The sequence below is a fragment of the Larus michahellis genome, chromosome 5, assembly GCF_964199755.1.
Source record: "Larus michahellis chromosome 5, bLarMic1.1, whole genome shotgun sequence".
Classification (NCBI taxonomy): domain Eukaryota; kingdom Metazoa; phylum Chordata; class Aves; order Charadriiformes; family Laridae; genus Larus; species Larus michahellis.
Genome location: NC_133900.1, coordinates 41,318,707 through 41,339,531, shown reverse-complemented (window position 1 = coordinate 41,339,531; position 20,825 = coordinate 41,318,707). Strand labels below are relative to the sequence as shown.

Genomic DNA, 20,825 nt, shown 5'->3' with positions numbered 1-20,825 from the left:
CTAAGACAATTCAGGCAGTTTCTATTAGAGTTTTTATTAGAGCAGGCCTGATTTCTTGTAAGGAATAAAAATGAAATAATGAACAAGGAAGGTGCAACTATTACACTTTTTTTTTTTTTAAACCACTTTACAGGTTGTATTGCAGATGGGCTCCCTATTATCATCAGGAAGAAAACCCCAAACCTGTGAACTTGATGTAAAATGCGTAACACTTGGAAGCAGTGACAATTTTCTAGACTGATGTATTTTTCCCTACCGCAAGGCAGGATTACATATAGTAAATCACTCCAGATAGAGAGAGAAAATCCTTTTTTATAACTAAATTCTTCCACCATACCCACAATTCTGGATACAGCTCGTGTTATCACTGAACTTCAGCAATAAATCCAGGATCCAAAGTTCTTTTGTCAGTCCTCAGAAGAACTTTCTTCTGCCTGCCACACAACTCCTGTAAAGAAGTTCTATTTAAATAAGGCTAGGGTTTAACCAGAAGGCACCGACTTTCCATTTAATGCAACGGTCATACCTAAAATTCAGAATGGCACATTAGCCTCGACCTCTAACATTCAGGTCAGTGCTGTACTTTAATTACAATGCAGCATAAAATACTCCAACTTTCTGGTTGGCGATCAGAAGTCACTGAATAATTTCCCATCAGTTTACATCCCGTTATAAGCTGGTCCTCCTCCACCTTCAGGCACTACCCAGTTAATGTTCTGACTTGGGTCTTTAATATCGCATGTTTTGCAGTGGACACAGTTCTGAGCATTTATCTGCAGTCTCGATCCTTCTCCCGTTTCCAGAGGAATATATTCATAAACCCCTGTGAAGAGCAAAAGAGAGCTATCACTTCACTGAACAGTTGCCCCCAGCACGTACGCTCCCTGCTTACCAGCAAGTGTAGCAAAGGAAGTATATTACTGGTGTGAGTCAACTGCCTTCTTCCACGTTTACTAATTATTTCGTCATGGAAAGTACTGTTAATATATTTTAAGACCTGCTCTTGAACCCTCTTCTAGGAGGATGACTGGGGTAGAATGCTTGAAGTAAGTAGTAGAGCAGGTGGTCTTTTCCTGAAGTACTTAGTCTTTCATCATGCAAAAACAGCTCAGGCACACATTTTTATTACCTACCTGCTGGACAAAATCTTTGTTCCGGTCCATCAAATACAGCCAAATTCCTGCTCACAGGGATGCTGTCATCTTTGAGAGTTAAATGAGCAGGCTGGTCATGTTCATGGTTTGTACCACTTAAAGCCACAGACGACAGGAGATCAAAACTGATTTTTCCATCGGGCTTTGGGTATTCAATAGGCGTGCAATCTTTGGCTGGCTTGAGCTGAGCAAAATCTGGGCCTAAACACATTTTTAATAAATAAGCTTCAGTATAGAATGACTGTAATTTCCAGTTACTCAAGAAGAATTTAATTAAGCTATTTTAATTTCCCTTGTCATCAGAATGAAGCATTTCATAAAAGGTAGCCTTTTTCATGAGACAAAAACTATGCTAAGTAGAATAGTGTTTTAATGTCTTCATTTACGGTATATGCTAGGTAATTGAATCAGAGATTCTGTTACCATAGAATGGTTAGAGTTGGAAGGGACCTTAAAGACCATCTCGTTCCAACCCCCCTGCCATGGGCAGGGACACCTCCCACCAGACCAGGCTGCTCAAAGCCCCATCCAGCCTGGCCTTAAGGACAAAGTCTGCTTATCATCGATTTCTTTTTTACACTTTATGGCCTCGCCACTTGACCTGATGTGCTCCAGCTTCAACTAAGACCAGAAAAGACTGACATTTACATTTAGTATCTTCTTTCAGGAGATAATAAAATTACCTGGGTGTTTTAATGTCCACGGTTCCATTCCTCTCAGTAGCCAATAAAATATACCTGTGTAAATCATTCCTCCGTACACACCGAATATGCTATGGCAGGAGGGTCGGATGTTTCTAACCGCGTACAGCTCTTTCCAGACCCAGGACTTTTTCAGGTTCTCTTCATATTCTTGCACATCAAGTCCTAAGGCAGTACATTACTTGTTAGGTACCTACAGTACATAAAGACTAGCCTTGAAATAAAAAATAATTGCTGAATAGAGGTAATTGTTAGTAACGAAGGCAGCAAAATGAGCATTCCAGAATAGTAAGCTAGGAATACACCAGACAACGTATTTCAGCCTCCTGAAGAGATCTGTTTTGTTGGCAGTTATCAGCAGTTATTTACTGCTCCTTTGTAGCCTCTATTCAATGACCCACAAGCAGCACTAAATTGCCTCAAACCTCAGCAAACCATAAAGACAGCCGGCCAGCTACTCGCTCTCCTAGAATCTAACAATTGACCGGGAGAGCTTACCTGTGATGCAAGAGTCAGGTTTGTGACTTTAGTGTTGTCAAGTTCAAAACCTTTTCCTTTACAAGTTACACAACGACAAGCATTCTGATTTCAGTAACTATGATTATGGCGCAATGGATTATGCCAGTGCTAGAGAACAATTTTTCTCCCTTTGTAATCAGCAAGTTGATTTGGACGACAAACTTTTAATTTAAACTCTGATTGTATTCTTTACAAATACTAGACGTGGCACACTTGACATATGACCCATCTACTGCAGCGTAGTTAAAGTCAAGTTATCTTAGTAAAAAAAAAAAAGTGTTTCTTCAAATGAAAATTTTCTAAAAGCTTCCCCCCTTCACTATTCTCCATTACTACTGTATTGGAATAGATGTTGCAAATAATAAGCTTTAAGCCTTGTCTACACATGAAAATATGCTTCAGTCCATATTTTCTGTCTCACATAAGGCTCAGAAAAAAGTTCAATATCTATGCACAGAGAAGAAAAGACTGTAATATTCTGCTGTCTTGACAAAACTGGAAACAGCTTATAAAAGCTGTCCATAATCCACCAAGAGCGACACGCTACCCAGTAAGAGCGTTTATTGTTTCAGATGGGTTCTAAGCATTTTAGCCTGTTATACTAGTTGAAGTTTCAGTTGTTCAGCATGCCCTCTGTGGTAATGCGTATTGCATGTTTCAGCTGAATGAGAACTCACTAGGACTGAATCCAGGACTACAGAGAAGAGATTTCTAAAATAATAATTATTTGGCACCTGGCTATAGCGTCCATCACCAGAATGACTGAAATTCCAATTGGGTTCTCTCTCTGTACAGTCTTAACAGATTTAAGGGAACAACAAAGGCTTAAATGAATCACTACGATGCTGTCAGGATCAGGTGATAACTACAAATCTTCTTGCATTACATATAACAGGAAATACCCATAGCTTCAAACTGAGAAAACTATAAAATTAAAGATAGAAAAAGGAGCCTGAAGGAAAAAAGTATCCTACTAATTAACAGTGAAGAGCAAATTGAAATATCTCACCCTGTTTTGCTTACATTTAATCTGTTCCTTTTCATTTTTTTCTCCCTGATTCTGTAGTCTCTCAGTAACGCTTTTCGAATCATGAAGTGCTAATTTTTAACATATTTGCAGGAACGAAACATATACTATTCTTCTCTACTCATACAGGAAGTGTAAGCTTACTTTTCAGGCGCTCGTTAGAGGCATATTTTTATTCTAGCAGTAGGACAAATACTTAAGAATAACTAAGCAAAACTTGTTTGACTTCGTTCTTCCTTAAATCTTTTAACAGTATAAATAGTAAATAAAGAACAGATACCTTTTTAAACTACTACATTCATTTCATGATTTATTTGCATTCTCAACACATTGAGACACGTTTAGTTACCACTAAGCTGTTGGTGGTTCCAGCTGAACACAAGGCAATTACAAATCAAGGTACAGTGAGTGATCTTACCTATTGTCTTTGATTGGAGATTTTCATTGATTAATTGGCTAAAGATGGCTTCTGAAGCCAACATGCCACTTTTCATTGCAGTATGTGTCCCTTTGATCTTTGGAACATTCATGAGTCCAGGACTGCAACCAATTAATAATCCACCTGGGAAGGTGAGTTTGGGTATTGACTGAAAAACAAACAGAAAAAAGGTGGTTGGTTTGTTTGCTTTGTTATTTTCACTTCAAAAAAAACCAAACCAAAACTAATCTGGAAATGAAACTGGCATGTCCTTTATATTTTTAGAGTTGCATGTGCACTACCTAAAAATACACCAGTTACTCCTCTTAATCAAGGAATTTTGGCATAGTAAGCAAATACAAATACAGCCATTGTACTGGGGCTGATTCTGAAATAATGACAAGGCAACATTTTCCTTATATCCTCTCTCCAGTTGCTTTGTCTGCAACAAGACTGTGGTAATGTCATCCACCGATACTGTTTTCTTCCTCCAAATTTAAGTGAAGACCTTTGTGTTCCTGTTTTCTACACAGTAAGTTGTATGCATCTCATCTCATAGTTTATTACTCAGTGCTTTTTTCTACCAATCTGTTCTATGAAGCTGCACAGTGCCCTCCCCATGCCCCCAGGTCCCACTTATTTTAGTGGTTGGTCAGCAGCCAACAAGTATATTTTTGGTGCAAAATTGTTGTCTTCCTCCCATTCTGTAAGAAGCATAATGTCACTGAGGACAGTCAAGTCACAAACCTAAGACAGCCAGATGATTTGCAAACATCCGATCTATCGTAATAATATACTATGTTATACGCCTATATTAACTATGGAATACCTCAACTATCAAAACCGTTACTCTCACCCTCATCCAATGAGATTAAGATTTTACACAGGAAACAGCTTCAAAATATTGAAGATTGACTGCAGCACTTTGAGCAGAAAACTGTGATCAAATCCTAGGTCTGACACTACTGAAGGTAAGTTATGAACATAATGTTCCTCTGAAAGTCTGTAGTACTGAGCAGTGGTTGTGAATCTAGCATCCTGCTTTTATTAAAGCTGCCTTAAAGAATTCGTCTTTTAATAGCCTAAATAATTTGGCTCCAAACAAGTAGTTTTATTTAATGAAAAATATACAAAAAAAAATAATCCCTTGGAATTCAAGATGATGCAAAATAAATGTTTTGTTTCTTCTGCCTGTTCAATTGTTATCTGTTTACTGTTCACCCAGGGCTGGCCACTTTTGACTATTCATATAGTAGTCACTAAAAAAAGTTGTACTACACAGCATTTCCCCTGTGTTTTGGGTGATTTGTTTAATCACAGGCTTAGTGATTTGGTTCGCAGGAAAGGCACCTGAGGCTGAAAACAGAACTATGATTTTTAACTTGCTTTTCAGTCACCAGAAGACATAAGTTCAGCTATATAACATTATTTCCAATGAACGAAGTATGTAGGATATCCTCTCTTTTCACAAGACCTTTGGCTGAAAACAGTTATTCTGTCATATCTATTAGGATGCAATGATGCAGCGCTGACATCAGCATAAGGACATGGACCTGTTGGAGCAGGTCCAGAGGAGGGCCATGAAGATGATCAGAGAGCTGGAGCACCTATGCTATGAGGACGGGCTGAGAGAGTTGGGGTTGTTCAGCCTCGAGAAGAAAAGGCTCCAAGGAGACCTTACAGCGGCCTTCCAGTACCTAAAGGGGACCTACAATTGTGAAAGATGGGGAGGGACTCTTTATCAGGTAGCGTAGCAATAGGACAAGGGGTAATGGTTTTAAGCTGAAAGAAGGTAAGTTTAGATGAGAGATTAGGAAGAAATTCTTCACTGTGAGTGTGGTGAGGCACTGGAACAGGTTGCCCAGAGAAGCTGTGGATGCCCCATCCCTGGAAGTGTTCAAGACCAGGCTGGATGGGCCTTTGAGCAGCCTGGTCTAGTGGGAGGTGTCCCTGCCCATGGCAGAGGGTTTGGAACTAGATGGTCTTTAAGGTCCCTTCCAACCCTAACCATTCTGTGATAGAAAGATTTCTTGATTGACTCTTTGAATTACATAAAATGATGGTGATCAAGCATTTTTATTCTGCTACAAGTGTTTCACTTGATAGGTACTTAGTGACCAACATACTGTCAAAGTATAAAAGAGATTAGTCATGTAACACAAAAGGTTGCACATACTGCAGCTTTGTTAGTAATCCTTATTATTATTAGCATGGCACTTGGTGCCTGTTTTCGCAGTCAGTTTATTGAGTTGAAGGAACACATCGTGCCAGCATGGCACAAGTCCTCCTTGTCCCTGAGATACAGGGTAAAATTCTTTCAACCTTGAGTACCTGAAGAAGCCACCACCCTCTTGGCAGCAAACAGACAAAACAAGGCTGGTTTGGAGGAAGGATGAAGGGAGACTCCTGCTCCCTGCAGAGTCCTCCTCTACAGTAGACAGGGAACCCCACATTCTCCTCCCCTTAGCTCAGCTCAGGGTTGAAAATCTATTAAGTGAGTAATGTTTGACACTTGCACAGGTCATCAATATGAAGGGTTTTTTTCCTTGATATTCTTAATATATATTGCTCAAGAACAGCAACACCTTTTGTTTTTTCCACAAAACGCTTAAATCTTTTCAAAATTTTTGATAAAATGGAGACAAAACAGAGGCTGCATGGGAATTTCTTAATTTTAAGTGCTTGATTTTGCAATTAAAATAAACAAAAGAAATAACAGCTATGTAGATGAAGCCTATTAAACTCTGTCCTCTCCCTCCACATACCCCAGAAAGCTACAAAATCAGGGCAACATCCGAGAGCTTGCTCCCTCTCTCACCAACTTAGCATCACTATATGTTAAAGACTAAAGAACACAGAATCATAGAATGGTTTGGGTTGGAAGGAACCTTAAAGATCATCTAGTTCCAACCCCCCAGCCATGGGCAGGGACACCTTCTACTAGACCAGGCTGCTCAAAGCTCCGTCCAGCCTGGCCTTGGCCAACATGGTCATAAGGTTATCTATAACAGGCAAAAAAAGTTTAGATTGATGGTAATTTTATACACCTGTTTGGTGCAATACTGTCACCAAAATGAAAAACAGTGCTACAGAATGACTTACATAAGAAAATATTCCTGGACTCCAGTGATGCAAATGAGTCAGACTGCTACAGTTATTAATCAAAGCAACACATGCAAAAGAAGAGCTAAATCTTCCTAAGTGACTCATGAATAAAGCTTTTTTTTACTGAAAGCATGTATTAAAAAAAGCCATTCAAAAGTGTGACTTCATGATTAACTAGACAATTCTATCTACAGGAAATAAAAAAAAACAAAACCACGCCACAACTAACAAGCCCCATGGTTTTATATTAAGAACAGTGCAAAGTAAGTGACATGTTGTTTTAAGTCCAGCAACAAAGTACAAAGAAGTGCAGAGATGGGTAAGAGCTGTAGTGCTACTGTCTGTGTAACTTAGCACAAACAACGTCTGTAAGTGACTTAAAAAAATACCATGTTCTTTCAGCCATATGTTTCAAGCAGGATAAGGAGTATGCAACTGAAGTCACAGTCTGGCTACTTCATCATGTCCAGAAATTCAATAATGACTATCTGTGATAGAGAAACCAGTGCACGGGGTGGAAAGAGAAGCCCCTCTTGTACAAAAGTCTAGATTAAAACATCTTGGCATTTTGTATCTTACCTGTGTTAATAATGGACTGACAGTGGTTTCCAAAATAAGCTTGTAACACAGCCATGCTACAACATGATATGACATATTTCCACTTGAGAGTGGACAAAGTAATCAACCCGCAGGGTGATTAAATGCGTATCATGTGCATAACCAAGAAGTTGACTTGTGAACCCACGTGACTCCGTCCCAGGCATCCACGCCGCTGTAAAAGCTTAACTCCACGAGACTGTGACAAGAGTTACGCTGCTGCTGAAATTCTACTTGTATTGCAAAAGCTGCACAAAGCCACATTTATACCGAAGAGGAGGTTCAAAAAAAGAAAGACAAAGTAGTCAGAGAGCAGAGTGGCACAGCCCCACACATGGGCTACGGATCACGAACACTCAGGCTAGTTTTAAGTTCCAAACTGAAAGGAGCATCTAGAAAATGAATCTGGGAGTCCAGGACACACAGCCACACCCCGTGTTTCAATATTCCCACATGAGAAGCCAACAGGTTGAAAGGACTTTAGCTGTTGAACACAAATTCTAGATTATTTCTCCTGCAAGTTGTTCCAACCCTTTCAACGACCTTAAGTCTTGATGAATGCATTTTTAAATTTCACCTGTTAGACTCCTTAAAGGAACAAAATGAACAAGGTATTCCATCTCTCAAGAAAGCAGAAACTCAAAGTTGTGCATGAAAGATACCAAAGGCATCTGTACTTGAGGAGGTAAGGACTCTTTTCTGTCAAGCTACATAACAATTTCAACACCATCACTGGCTTAAGGGTCAAACATTGGAAAGAACTTCCCTCTGCTAGGATAAACAAATAATTTGGAAAACATGCCACACCACTCCACAAAACAAGCCCAGATGACTGGTGCTACCTTCTCTTCCCCAGGGTTCCAGGCACAACAAAAAATTATCTATACCTTCTTTGCTGCTACACACATTTGATTGCAATATAAACTGTACTTCATATTTCATTTAGAAAGTAAAGTGACTGTGTCAGAAGATTTTTAGCATGACAGAGCCTAAGTCTAGCAAATGTTGGCAGTCAGTATCCAGCAAGATAACAAGGCTTTTCTGTCCAGCAAAACTTTTGGCCTTATCCATCTTTGTTATAGTTCAGTTGTTTCCCCAACAACATGCAACCTGAATCTACAGCACTAAAAACACGGCTACAGAGAACTCAAAATACAAAAACTTCATGAAAAAGTTACCTGGAAACCACCTTCGTTCAATGCTCTGGCACCATAGGCAATCCTTGTTCCACCCTCCAAAGTAGGCTGTACACTGGGATGGTGCTTCCATCTCTGAAACTCCCTAAATGGATTCAAATAGGGATTTTGATAATCTAAACCAACCTTTAAAAAAAAAAAAAGAAAAGAAAAGGTGCAACTTTAATAAAAATAAAAGTATGACATCTCAACAAAAGTCCGAAAATAAAACAATCACGTTATTACCACATCATCTCTTTACATCTATTTTATACTAAACCAGCTTCAGGATCTTTCTACTTGGAGAAACTACAGCCAAAAATACATTCTATTAGTAGAAGCAAATCTGAGAATTTGCTGCCATAAGACTGTTCTCTGCCCTACCTGAAACCTGACGCATGGAAAACATTCAATGGCATTGTAATCATCTTCCATCTGTCTTTGAAATAAAATCGTGAAATTAAATTACGTGTGGTTCAATGGGCACGATAAGTGAGAAAATTTGCTTTAAATTTGTGTTTCAAGACCCCTTTGCCCTAGAAAAGCTAGAAGAAGAGGTAAACAATTTTTTCTAGATAGTTATGTCCTTGTGCTCACATATTTTAAACAGTTCTTCACATCGTTTAGTGGAGTCAATTATCATTTCCAATTAGATGAGCCATTGTAATAAAGCACAGGGGAGCAATGATGAAAGCAGAAAATGGGGGGAAAAGACTTCGCCAATTGGCTGGATGCCTAGGATTCTTATTGTATGTATTTGAGAATTTGCTGAAAGATACACTCTGCATTTCCCATCTTTAATATACTCTTAAAAGGATTTATGAGTCAGCAACAAACAGTTCCTTGATTTCTCTGGCAGTTCATTGCTTTTAGAGCATGGCTCGTATCTACTTTCCTTGCTGGATAATGAAAAATTTTCAAAAGAAGTGCAAGATAATCCTTCTACAAGAATCAGCTCAGACTCACATAGGTGTAAAGCTCAAAGAAAAAAGTGCTTGTATTTTCACACAAAAGTTAATTTTCTCCTATCCGAACTGGAGATAATATGAACATTACTGATTACCATTCTCTGTAGGAATCAAAGCTCTCTACACTTCTGAAAGCAAACAGAATTTGAATGTCTACTGTCCATACTTATTAATTCCAATATTGGAAACCTGTACAGGAGAAGTATGCATGTCTGAGAAAAGCTAACAAGTTTTTTCAATGTTTCTTACAAACCAGTTAGACAAAAATACAGCTTTCACCCCTTTGACACATTCTCTGGAATCCTTCTGACATCTAGAGGACCAAAGGGTCACCTTAATCCCATGCTGCTAAAAGTCCAGATCGTGTCCCTGCGTAAAGCACATGCACAGAATAAATAGTGCATGCTTCATTTCGGACTGTAGGTGCTAGAAAATACTTTTCCTACCATTGCTCCTTGCATCACTGGCTGGCAGAATGACAGAGTCTCTCTCTAGTGATCTCAATGCTTCTGATAAAGAGGCAGTAAGAAGGAAGAAGCTGCCTGTCCAATTCAGAAAGACAGTTGCCAAAGAGGGCAAGTTGAATGGGGGTGAAGAATGATAAGAACAAGCTGAAGAGCTCAGAAATGGAAGGGATGCCACTTGAGGAACTGCAGAGTGATTTCACTTCGTATGCTTCTCTCATGAAGTGCATATGCACCCAAGGTGTATGTGATTTAGGTATTTCCTAACTTGCAAAAATTTTGTGAGTACCGTTTTGATGAATCATCTGGTTTTCACTTTGCGAAAATTTGTTTGTTTTGCAAAACAAATGTATTTGTAAATTTCCATTTTGTTTTTAAACAAAAGACACTGGATTAAAGACAGATCAATACGACAAATTAACTTTCCCTAATATGAGAATAAATGCACTTAAGATTGAGAAAGTACTAAGTTTGGTCTGTTGCTATTCTCGTGTTTTCATCTTCACATTAAAACAGAGAAAAGAAATTACATAAAAATGAAGACCAAACAACAACAAACAAGCATGAAAAAAAACTTCACTTACCACAAATCCAAGAGCAACTAAAGGTTCACCCTCATTTAAGTGATAAAGAAAGGATCCTCCATATGTATGTCTGTCTAAAGGCCAGCCTACAGTATGTTCTACTCTTCCTGGTTTCCATTTCTTTTCATCGATAGTCCATAACTGAAATGAAGATCACAAAATATTACTTTCTATTGCAAAGTAATGACATTTGAATAATTAATAAAAATCAAACCCATAATTAAGTAGAGAAGAAAATTAATTTACTGCTATGGCCAACGCATAAATTTATACAGCAAAATACCAGGTACTAAGTACGAATACTTGTTTCGGATTACCATTTAAGAATTTCCTAATACTTCTCTTTCTTGAAATATTGCACATCAGAAAACAGGACTGAGACTCCAGCACTATACCCAAAATTTTCATTCAACCACAAGACTCTCTATAGATAGATACTTCTGCTAAGGAATGCAATGCTTACATTGACTGTTTTCTTTAAATACTTTATTTTTTCATATGAATCACTGCAATTTCTTCATAAGTTTTTCAAGGTCAGGCTTAACAATATGTCTGAGTTCATCCAAATATTTGCTGTCAAACAGCTTGTCCTCTCTCTGGTCTCTCCTACACATCTCCAGTACTTGTCTGACCCATGGTGAATTGCTAAAAGCATCTTCATGCTTCCACTAGGAACTAAATTTTCTGCTCATTTCACAAAACATCTCTTCACCATGGAATTATGTGCCAGGTGCAGACTAATGACAGAGGGCAGTCAAGCACCATTAGATCAGCTCAAGCATGGAGAGCACATCTACATTAACATTCCATCTTAGATTAAGGAACACATTGTTGAGCCAGACTCCTAATTCCTCCCACTTACGGTGCTGTGGTTCACATCATAGAGCAGCCATGGAAGGCATGAACTGGATTCTTTTCACATGAAACTAAACGGTAAGACAGGCTCCAGAAGCCAATCTAAAGCATTCCAGTCACAAAAGGGCACTCAGTCCATGGGACTAGACCAAAGCTAGCCCGAAGTAAAAATAACCCTGAAACGTGCATAGTACAGATATCAGCTCATCGGCACCAACTATTTCACTTTACAGATCCATACCTATTGGACTGTACCATTTGCTAAAGCAGACACAGTCTCATCCAGAAGCAAAGGAACTCTACAGCAAAACCCTGCTTTAATGACAACTTAGGTATTAGAAATTGTAACTAAGACTATGTCATAGCTAGGAACATTTACAGAGTGATTTTTCTCTGCAGAAGTGTAAACTAATTATTTAACAAATATTTTGTAGCCAGAAGCACATGCTTAAAGTAATAAACAAAGAATCTGCTGGAGTCAAACTCTGAACATATTCTAAATAATACAGCTTTTCTTCATGAGTGATATTTCCCAAGTACAAAATATTTCAAAAAGGAAACCTGATCCTTATCCCAATTTTATAAGAACAGTGAAGGTACTTTGCAGGGAAAAAAAAGGTCATCCAGAAGTTGTTTCAGAGAGCGTGAACAGCCCTTTTCTCTCTTTCTCTCTAACGAATATACAGAAAATCTATAGAAAGCCCTTCCTCCCCTCCTCAGGTAGTAAAATCCCCTAAACTTAGGCAGCATGAATCCTTCTTTCATTTAGTAAGATTACTGAAAACAGATTTCAGAAATGAATGTAATTTGAAACCAAATTAAGATGGTAACAGAGTGAATTCATGGGTACCTCTAGTTATAACACAGATATAAGAGAAGAAGCAGATGAAACAAAGCAGTCACGACATTGAGGGAGCATCTTCTCTGATCAGCTTCAGAATAGCAAAGATTCTGAAGTCTGAAAGTGTAACTCAAAGTCTATCATTCTAATGTCTTACATAAATTAGCTTGAAGGCAAACAGAAACTACCTTAGAGCTTCACAGTATTTTCCTTAATTGTTAAAATCATGCAGGTGATACCTCTTTCAGTCCAATGCCATAGCTCTGGGGTTGACATTTCTCCCTTAGATTGTATTTTTTGTACAGCTGTTTGGCTAGATGTCCATGACAACCTTCAGCGAAGACTGTGACTTTAGCATGGAGTTCCAAGCCTCTTTCAAAGGTAGCCTGCAAAAGTAGAGCATTTCATCAGCACTTAGATCTGTGCCGCAACAAACTCATAACAAGAAATTGGAAGGCAATAAAGTGATTTTACACTACTTTGTGGCGCTTCCCAGGACCTACAAACCACTGCAAGCTATGGCTCTAGTCCAGTTGTCTTTTCCACCTAATCATGATACACCCCTGACAAATCTTGTAAGGGGACTTCAGTAGAGCAGCACTGCAGAGCCACCAGTCATTACTGAAAAACAGAATCTTTTCCACATAAGAGGATACTCATATCACATCTGCTTGTTCATATGACGCAAAGGAACCCTGACAGGACAAAGAATCTTAACCTATAACTTCACTTTAATTTTTTCTTATGAAGTCACATTACAATAAGACATTGTCACCCCCCCATGCACATATGACAGAGGCTAGACAGACACACCAGATTAGAAAAACCTGCATCACCCCCGCCCCCAAAAGAACCCACTACCTCAGAATAAAGTTACTATAATATTACACTAATCTTACATGTTAAAACATACAGTAAAATTAAACATTAAGTATCATTATAGAAAAAAAATCTCATCAAAAATTCCAATAATGAGACTGAGAGTAAGATAAGGGGAACCAGCATACTCATGTAAAAGCATGCCACCTGCATGTGTGAGCGTACTGCATGAGAGTATTACTGGACTATATTTGCAATGTAAGGATACAAGATTCTAAATATATATAATCTTGCAGGGTAAAAAAAGAAGAACATGCTTGATTTAAGACAAAAATCTAATGTTGAAAAGGATAATGAAACCAGTTTTGGATTAAGATATCCAGCAGTACCCATTAAAACCATCTGAAGGCAAGCCAGCATTCGTCCAGAAGCAGCTTATTGCTTTGGTTTGAAGTTGTCTCTCAGGTGAAATCTGCTTTTAACTCACTGTTTGGAAACCTCTGAAAAAGGCTAGCAAATGAAAATGTTCCCTCTGGTCAGGAATTACCTTTAAACAGGAGTTACAAAATTTTGCCTTTTTTGTGTGTGTATTCTTTGAATTTCTGATAATCAACCTGAAAATTAATTAATCTTACGAATTACTAAGAGAACTACAGGGAATTATTACTTGATCTAAAGGTTAAAAACATATTGTTCAATCTGAAGTAGATTTATATAAAATAAATCAATTAAATAAAACTCTCTGTTGTAAATATCAGGAACTAATGAATTTGAAATGTTTCAGTAATGCAACAAAGTTGTTTTTCACAGTTAAGATCCTTCTCCAACATCTACACAAGAATCAATGTGCAACTTTTTACTATGTATTTTTACCATTGGCATTTTTGTTTGATTGGTGCTGACTGCAAGGTGAAACTCTATTCATTAACCACAGTCTATTTGATTAGGCTCTGTACAAACACATTGAAGATATTCTTGCCTTGAAGGTTACACAAACTATGTTTATTTATCTGAATTTTTATACGCTGGAAGTATTATCAGCTGACCTAACTGACAGTTAACACACTTGAATACTCAAAAAGTCTGCAGTAGTGGCACACTAATTATGTGCATTAAAGAAGTTAATAGACGCATTCTTCCAGAATAAATGGGGGGAAAAAAAAAAATCTAGGTTTTGAGGATGCTTTAATAAAAATTTTAAAAAATCATAGTTCCTTCCCATTTTAAACAAAACCAACCCAAAACTCTAATTAATCTTCATTACCACAGCACATGCGCCTCCTGCTGGAGAAAATGCATACCTGAAAACAGGAGCGTGTCTATGCCCTACAGGAGACAGACAATACTGTACTGGGAAAACACATTATTTTTCCCTGACACCGCTTCCTCCTCCATTGGCTATATTCTCTCAGAACAAGAATTAATCTTTTCTTCTCATCCCCTGCCTTTAAATGGGAAAAATAGACCTCACTTTTATGTGAAAGTAAATACCTCCTTGAAACTCTACGTAACCAGTAAGAAACCTTATAAAAAAGTAAACCTTAAGAAAAGACTTGTACTCATAACTTCTGTAGCCAAATAATTCCCTGTGAAAGTTGTTCTGAGTTATTCTGAGGTGCCAAATTCTCCCTACATATTGCACAGGGAAGCGACACGCTTACCGCAGGTTCTGGATTCCACTAAAAATCAGCCAAAGTCCAACACTTAGAGCAGGGAGTCACCTTCTGGATACAGAAATGTGACCAACCAGCAAAAAGGTATAAAGATTCAGTGTGTACCTTGCCCCAACAAGGTAGACGGACTGTCAACAAATGTGACTGCAGTTGTAAATATCAAAGAAAATGGATCAGACAGAAGCACGCTCTCTTACATGTTGCTAGTTACCAGCTGGATAACAGCCTTCTGTTTCACCTTTGCACCTTTTTTCTAGGAGTTCCTGGAATCCTTTCCTTTCTTTCCTGATTTCACATACATCAGAACACCCTTACAATATTCCCTTAAGTCACCCTCAAACTAACCTCATTTCTGCAAAGGCTTTTTCTGCTAATCTCAGAAGTTTACAATGTTCTGAGACCAGAGCTTTCACAGGTAATAGGTCCATTTTACATACCAAGAGGGAAGACAGATACGAATTTTACACTTTTCTCAGCCTGCAGCAAGACTACTGATGACGGTAGAAGCAGATACATCACAATTTCCATAGTTAGACCCCTAGTTATGGGGAAGAGAGCTACTTACTTTAGGTGCTCCATCCTTTTGAATGCCCACATCATTAGTTGCTATCCCTTTCACGCTACCATCTTCATGAAAGAGAACCTTTCAAAATATTCAAACAAATGAAACATTTTAATGATATCTCATTTCAATCCATTCATAAAAAGTTCTAATGCAGAACTTCTACACACTACGTCTTTAATGGTCAAACATGAAAATTATGTATTTATTAGCATACTGTATGATCCACTTGCACTTTGCTGGATCTGGGCCAGGGAATTTAGACACTGAAACAGTTTTCACAATACACTTCTTTTAAGAGGTATGTTGTGAATGTACAAATAAATTGGAAGTCGACTGAAGCAGGGGTCCAAAACCACTTTTCATATACACACTGATGTCATTATTACCTCAGCTGCTGCATAGCCTGGATAAATCTCAACACCCAAAGCTTCTGCTTGTTCGCCGAGCCAACTCACAAAGTGGCCCAGACGTACAATGTAATTTCCATGATTAACCATTGGAAGTCCTAGACAAAAGAGACACACACACATAAAAGCAGAACACTAAGCAAAATAACAAAAGTTGTATACATCAGATGGTGTATCTTCTTGTACAACTACTATCTTCACAGTCATGTCATATGTTATTACAGCCATGATCTACAGGGACCCCGGCAGTAGGAGCTATGACATTCCACGTATACTTGCTACATTACATGGAATCAAATCAATTGTTTCATTCATGGAAAAGTTGAAAAAGATACCAAAAAAGATGATTTTTTACCACCTCACCAAACTTTACCTGGAAGAATTGGCACTGGAATTCTAGATTTCTTTGTTAAAATTCCAAACTTGTCTTCAGTTACAGGAGTATTAAGCGGAGCCTACATAAAAAAAGAAAATAGAAATGGTACTGAAAGTTATGCTTTTCTAGCCAATCCAACAAAATAACGAATAAAATAAAATCAAACAATCAAATTGGCTGTCAATTAAAGGTTTAATAAAGCACTTCCATAGGAAAGTATCACAAGGCAGAAGATAAAGTACTTTATGAGGCAGTCATCAGGCAAGAATCAACACAACTACTGAGGTAAAAAAAAAAAAGGAATAGAGCCTTGCAAATCACTTCTATAGTTTGTACACAGGCTTGTACTACCTCAATATTCTAGACTTGTCTAAAGAGGGCAGCTCAACTTGCATATTTATCCTGGTAAGACAACAGCTAGTTGATGGCCCACTTCCTGGCGGCTCCCAGGTGGTAGCAGGCAGCTGGACACAAGTCAGATGGCTGCTCTGGCAGAGATGGCAGCTCATGTCTTGCTATTCTCCCTCCTAGAAGCATCTTAGGCCCCCGTTACACCACTATGTCTGCACAGAAATCAGCGTACTGTGTGTCATTTCCTGAGACTATGAAGATGTATTGTACAGAAGCAACAAGTCTGACGTTGCTAAGAATCCACCACCTTACTGCTTGTGCATGGGAGCTGGATTCGGCACAAATGCAGTAAGCGTAGTGCATCCCAAGAGGCAGCAGGCATGCTGCGTATATGCAGTAAGACTACTATATAAAAGGGCAAAGGCCACAGCATATCTGTATAGACATAAAAATTCAGCATTGTCGAACTAGGAAACAGGCTAAAGAGAAAGTTGGGGTTTTTTTGTTTCGTTAGATCAACATATTTTAAAACAGTACTAAGTACCAATGATACCAAGGTACTAAGTCGTACCAGAATGAGTCAGATAGGGAGTTTATTACAAGCTAGCGATTAATTGCAGTGTTTTATATGTTCATACATACCCCCCGCTCCTTCCAGTCGGGAAAGAGCTCTTGTAAGGACCTTGGCTCAAGACAAGCACCAGAGAGTGTATGCGCACCAATCTGAGAAGCCTTTTCCACCAGGCAAACACGTATTTCTTTGTTATGCTCAGCAGCTAACTGCTTGAGTCGAATAGCTGCAGAAAGACCCGCGGGGCCTGCTCCAACGATGACAACGTCAGCTTCCTCTGCAAATCTTTCCATGTTTACCCCTTTAATAGAAAAAAAGATAATAACATAAACCAATCTCCACTTTCCCCCAAACACTCTCTCACTAAACCTTGCTCTGCAGGATTGGCTACTGTGTATCCCAGAAGCATTACTCTGCATAAAAGGAGGCTAAATATTCAACAGAACCCCCACTTCAGTACTTGGAAGACTGCAGAAGGACATTAGCATCCCAATGTAAAACTAGCTCTTTTTAAGTTGTAAGGAGACACACTATAAAAATACATACTCAGTCTCTATGCACCAAAAGTATCATCTTAGAACGTTAAACTTAAGAGCCCAGTTGGTTAGCTGTATCAAAGACACCAACTGAGACTCTAGGTAAGGGAGAAAGAAAGGAAAAAAGACCCTTAGTCAGATCACGTAACTTTATTTTACATTAATTAATCAGTGTCTTTTCTGGAACTGACGCCATCAAAATTGATGAATATGTAGAGGCGGGAATGCCCCGAGATATATATTAATCTTATTTTCTCACAAACTCTCATGGTAAGAACTGAAAAAATCCAACAGATAAATACCTGCCTAGAATTAAATCTTGTGATAGTCACTAAAGCAAAAGCTGCCTAGAAATTTTCTTTAAACAACTAGGATCAAGTTAAATCTGATCCCATTTTATGGCACTAAAGACACTCATTGTGAGATAGCAACCACAAAATTTAATTTGGAATATTAGTATTGTATTTAAGAGTACAGAATTTCTGTAAAAAGAAAAAAAAAAGCAACACATTTCAGTGTCCTGAAAAATGAGCAATAATAATAAAGAAGCTTTCAAAGAATGCCTTTTTTGCTTACCTTCCCATCGTTTGTCTTTGTCCCGAGGATGAATTGTATAATGCGTAGTTATGCGAGGCACAGAGGCAGTAGATGCACATCTTGCGATATGCAATGATGGAAGGCAGTCTCTCTTTACCAACTTTAGAGCATGAAAGCACTGGCGTGCTGCAAAACCAAGAAATTTGTCAAATCAGTAATCGCTACCAGGTGATGTGAAGATGAGGAACCACAAAAACAGATTTTTATAGTTTCAAGTTAGGAATACGCTAGAAAATTTTAAATCAGAAAAAAAAGAAAAAAAAAAGGAGTAAAGACCTTGCCCTTTAAGCATTCTTCACATAATACCACTCAATATGCTGGCCAGCCATTTCTGATAGCTGACACAGGAATAGGATAACATGTGTGTACACAAGTGAAACACATTTTAAATTCCTATTTCACTTCAAACTTCAAAAGATTTATCTCAGACTTCACTTAAAATGACCGATCAACTATAGGGCTAGGACATGCAAGTTCATCCCTTCCAACATCTCAACACATTTTGACACAGAATTTGGGCTACTGATAGTAGACAGTTCATCTAAAGTAAGTGTCATGGTCCACTATAAAAGCTCAGACTTAAAACCAGTATACTTTACCCAAAGCTAGGAACAGTAGATACAGTTAATCTCCACCTTTGCTGCAGATACATTAATTATTGAAAGAACAAATTACAACTTCTTTTTAAGCAAATGGACCAAATGAAAGTTTAAAATTATCAAAATAGGACTCTACAGAAGGGCTATTACATGTTGCATTCTTGTTCTAATTTTCCTCTTTCACAAAAAAATTATGAAGATGCACGCGATTTACACTCAGAAAACTAGTATGGTTAGCATCAAAACTAGTTATAGTTAAAAGGTCTGTGAACTAATGCACTGTGACAGGTATTTTTCCTTCCTTTAAGGATTCACTTTCCCAAATTTCAGAGGTAAAGAAGGAGAATATCATATTTAGAGTATTTCTGCAAAACTACATAAGCAAAATCACCAACATCCTATGACTGAAACGCTTTGTTGAGAATGGTGACTGGCAAGGCCAGCACAAACATCCTCCATTATAACTCTGCACAGTGACAGTCACGATACTGCTCTCTATGAGCAAGGCAATAAGTATTATCTATGCTAGTTTCTTAACTGCAATTTTGTACTTAACCAACATAGCATAAAAGCTATTATCATATAATCTCTTAATCATCCTTTACCTGCAAACAGGCAGGATCTGAGAACAAGCAATGTATTTTACAAGCATAACAATAACTACACCTATACATCTACATTAAAACACGACACCTGCACTTAATTTTTGAGATATTTTTATTTAAGCAGAACCGGTGGTACTATGAATTACATCGTAAAGTTAAAAAAACATCGACTATTTCATACACGCAAAAGAAGTGATATTCAGCTCAGAATACAACTGACAATGACAAAGGCAGGTCCAAGCCCTGGACAGGCAGATTCTTCCCAGGGGGGGAACCGAGCTTGTGCTACCGCGCTGCAGAGACACTTGGTGACCCGAAGTCAAACGTTTGCACGAAGCAAGCAATCTTTAAGAAACTTTACTCTTCCGCAGCTCTTCAACAACTGCTGCCAGCACAATGTCCCTACAGCTACTTCGTCGGTAAGGGCACGGGTGCAATTGCTTTATTTTTACCCTTTAAAACAGGTTAACACCTAGTATTGCTCCGGAAAAAAGTTACATTTTCAGCGCCCCCCGTCACAGACAGGTAAGACACACCGATAAGCCGCATTTCGGACCCGGCCAGCGCTCACGCCGCTGCGCGCCCCCCGGGAGCACCTTCAGGCGAGCGGACGGAGGCCGCTGGGCCCGAGGGGGCCACGGCCGCGCCGCCGCTGACACCCCCTGCGGGGCACGGCCTCAGGACCCCCCCTTCGCCCACAGGATCTACCCCGGGCCCCGCTCCAGGCCCCGCTCCAGGCCCCGCTGGCGGCCCTGCTCCCGCCCGGGCGCGCCCCCACCGCGACCTTTGCTTTCCCTCGGCGCCGCGCCAGCCGCCGGCCCGTCCCCTCCCCGTCCCCGCCCCGCCCCGCCGAGCGGCGGCCACCTCAGCCCCATCCCCTCGGGACGCTCAGCCGCCCCCGGGGCGAGCCGCCGCCTTACCTCGGCTGGAGGACGGGCAACGAGACAGCAGCATAGCGGCGAGAGCGGCAGCCCACCACCCTCCTCAGCGTCCTCCGCTCCCCGCGACCGCCCCACGACCAGGTCGCGCCTGCGCACTCGGCTGCCGGCGAGGGGCCAGGCCCGCCCCGTCCCGTCCCGTCCCACCGGCGGGACTACCGCTCCCAGAGCTCCCGGCGGCGCGAACCGACCCGTCTTCCCCGGCGGCGCGAACCGATTCGCCCGCATAATATTTGAAGGGGCAAGGCCCGAAGGAAGCGGGGCGGCAAGCTGAGCTCCTGGCGGGGCGGGACGGCGGCGGAAGAAAACTACCGCTCCCGGCGTGCAGCGCGGCGGCCCCGGCCCGCTCCTGACCGGTGGACGCCGGGGGCGGGCCTCGG

The 20,825-nt window shown here is 39.8% G+C and overlaps 1 protein-coding gene across 2 annotated transcripts; it reads right to left on the bottom strand.

Moving 5' to 3' along the window:
- Positions 1–14: 14 nt before the first annotated feature.
- ETFDH (electron transfer flavoprotein dehydrogenase) lies at positions 15–20,818 on the bottom strand. 2 transcript variants are annotated; one of them, XR_012587378.1, is made up of 14 exons: positions 20,428–20,568; positions 18,283–18,429; positions 17,242–17,471; positions 16,246–16,327; positions 15,852–15,970; positions 15,466–15,543; positions 12,648–12,794; positions 10,713–10,853; positions 8,700–8,843; positions 3,820–3,988; positions 1,838–2,020; positions 1,134–1,355; positions 527–823; positions 15–448 (listed from the first exon to the last, which is right to left on the bottom strand). XR_012587378.1 is itself a non-coding variant. In XM_074589764.1 (13 exons), the coding sequence occupies exons 1-13, from the start codon at positions 20,459–20,461 to the stop codon at positions 660–662; spliced, it is 1,860 nt and encodes a 619-aa protein (XP_074445865.1). In that variant the 5' UTR covers positions 20,462–20,818; the 3' UTR covers positions 15–659. The 2 variants fall into 2 exon arrangements, 1 of the variants encoding a protein (XP_074445865.1); XM_074589764.1 differs by having other exon boundaries at positions 15–823; positions 20,428–20,818.
- Between the last annotated feature and the right edge of the window lie 7 nt (positions 20,819–20,825).

What these genes read in the sequence shown, in the direction of transcription:
- ETFDH (XM_074589764.1), bottom strand. Translation starts at nt 20,461, where the DNA reads ATGCTGCTGTCTCGTTGCCCGTCCTCCAGCCGAG. An exon ending in TAGTTGCTCTTGGATTTGTG is followed by an intron (nt 8,844 to 10,712) that starts GTAAGTGAAGTT and finishes TTTTTTTTAAAG; the next exon opens with GTTGGTTTAGATTATCAAAA. An exon ending in TGAACGAAGGTGGTTTCCAG is followed by an intron (nt 3,989 to 8,699) that starts GTAACTTTTTCA and finishes TTTGTTTTTCAG; the next exon opens with TCAATACCCAAACTCACCTT.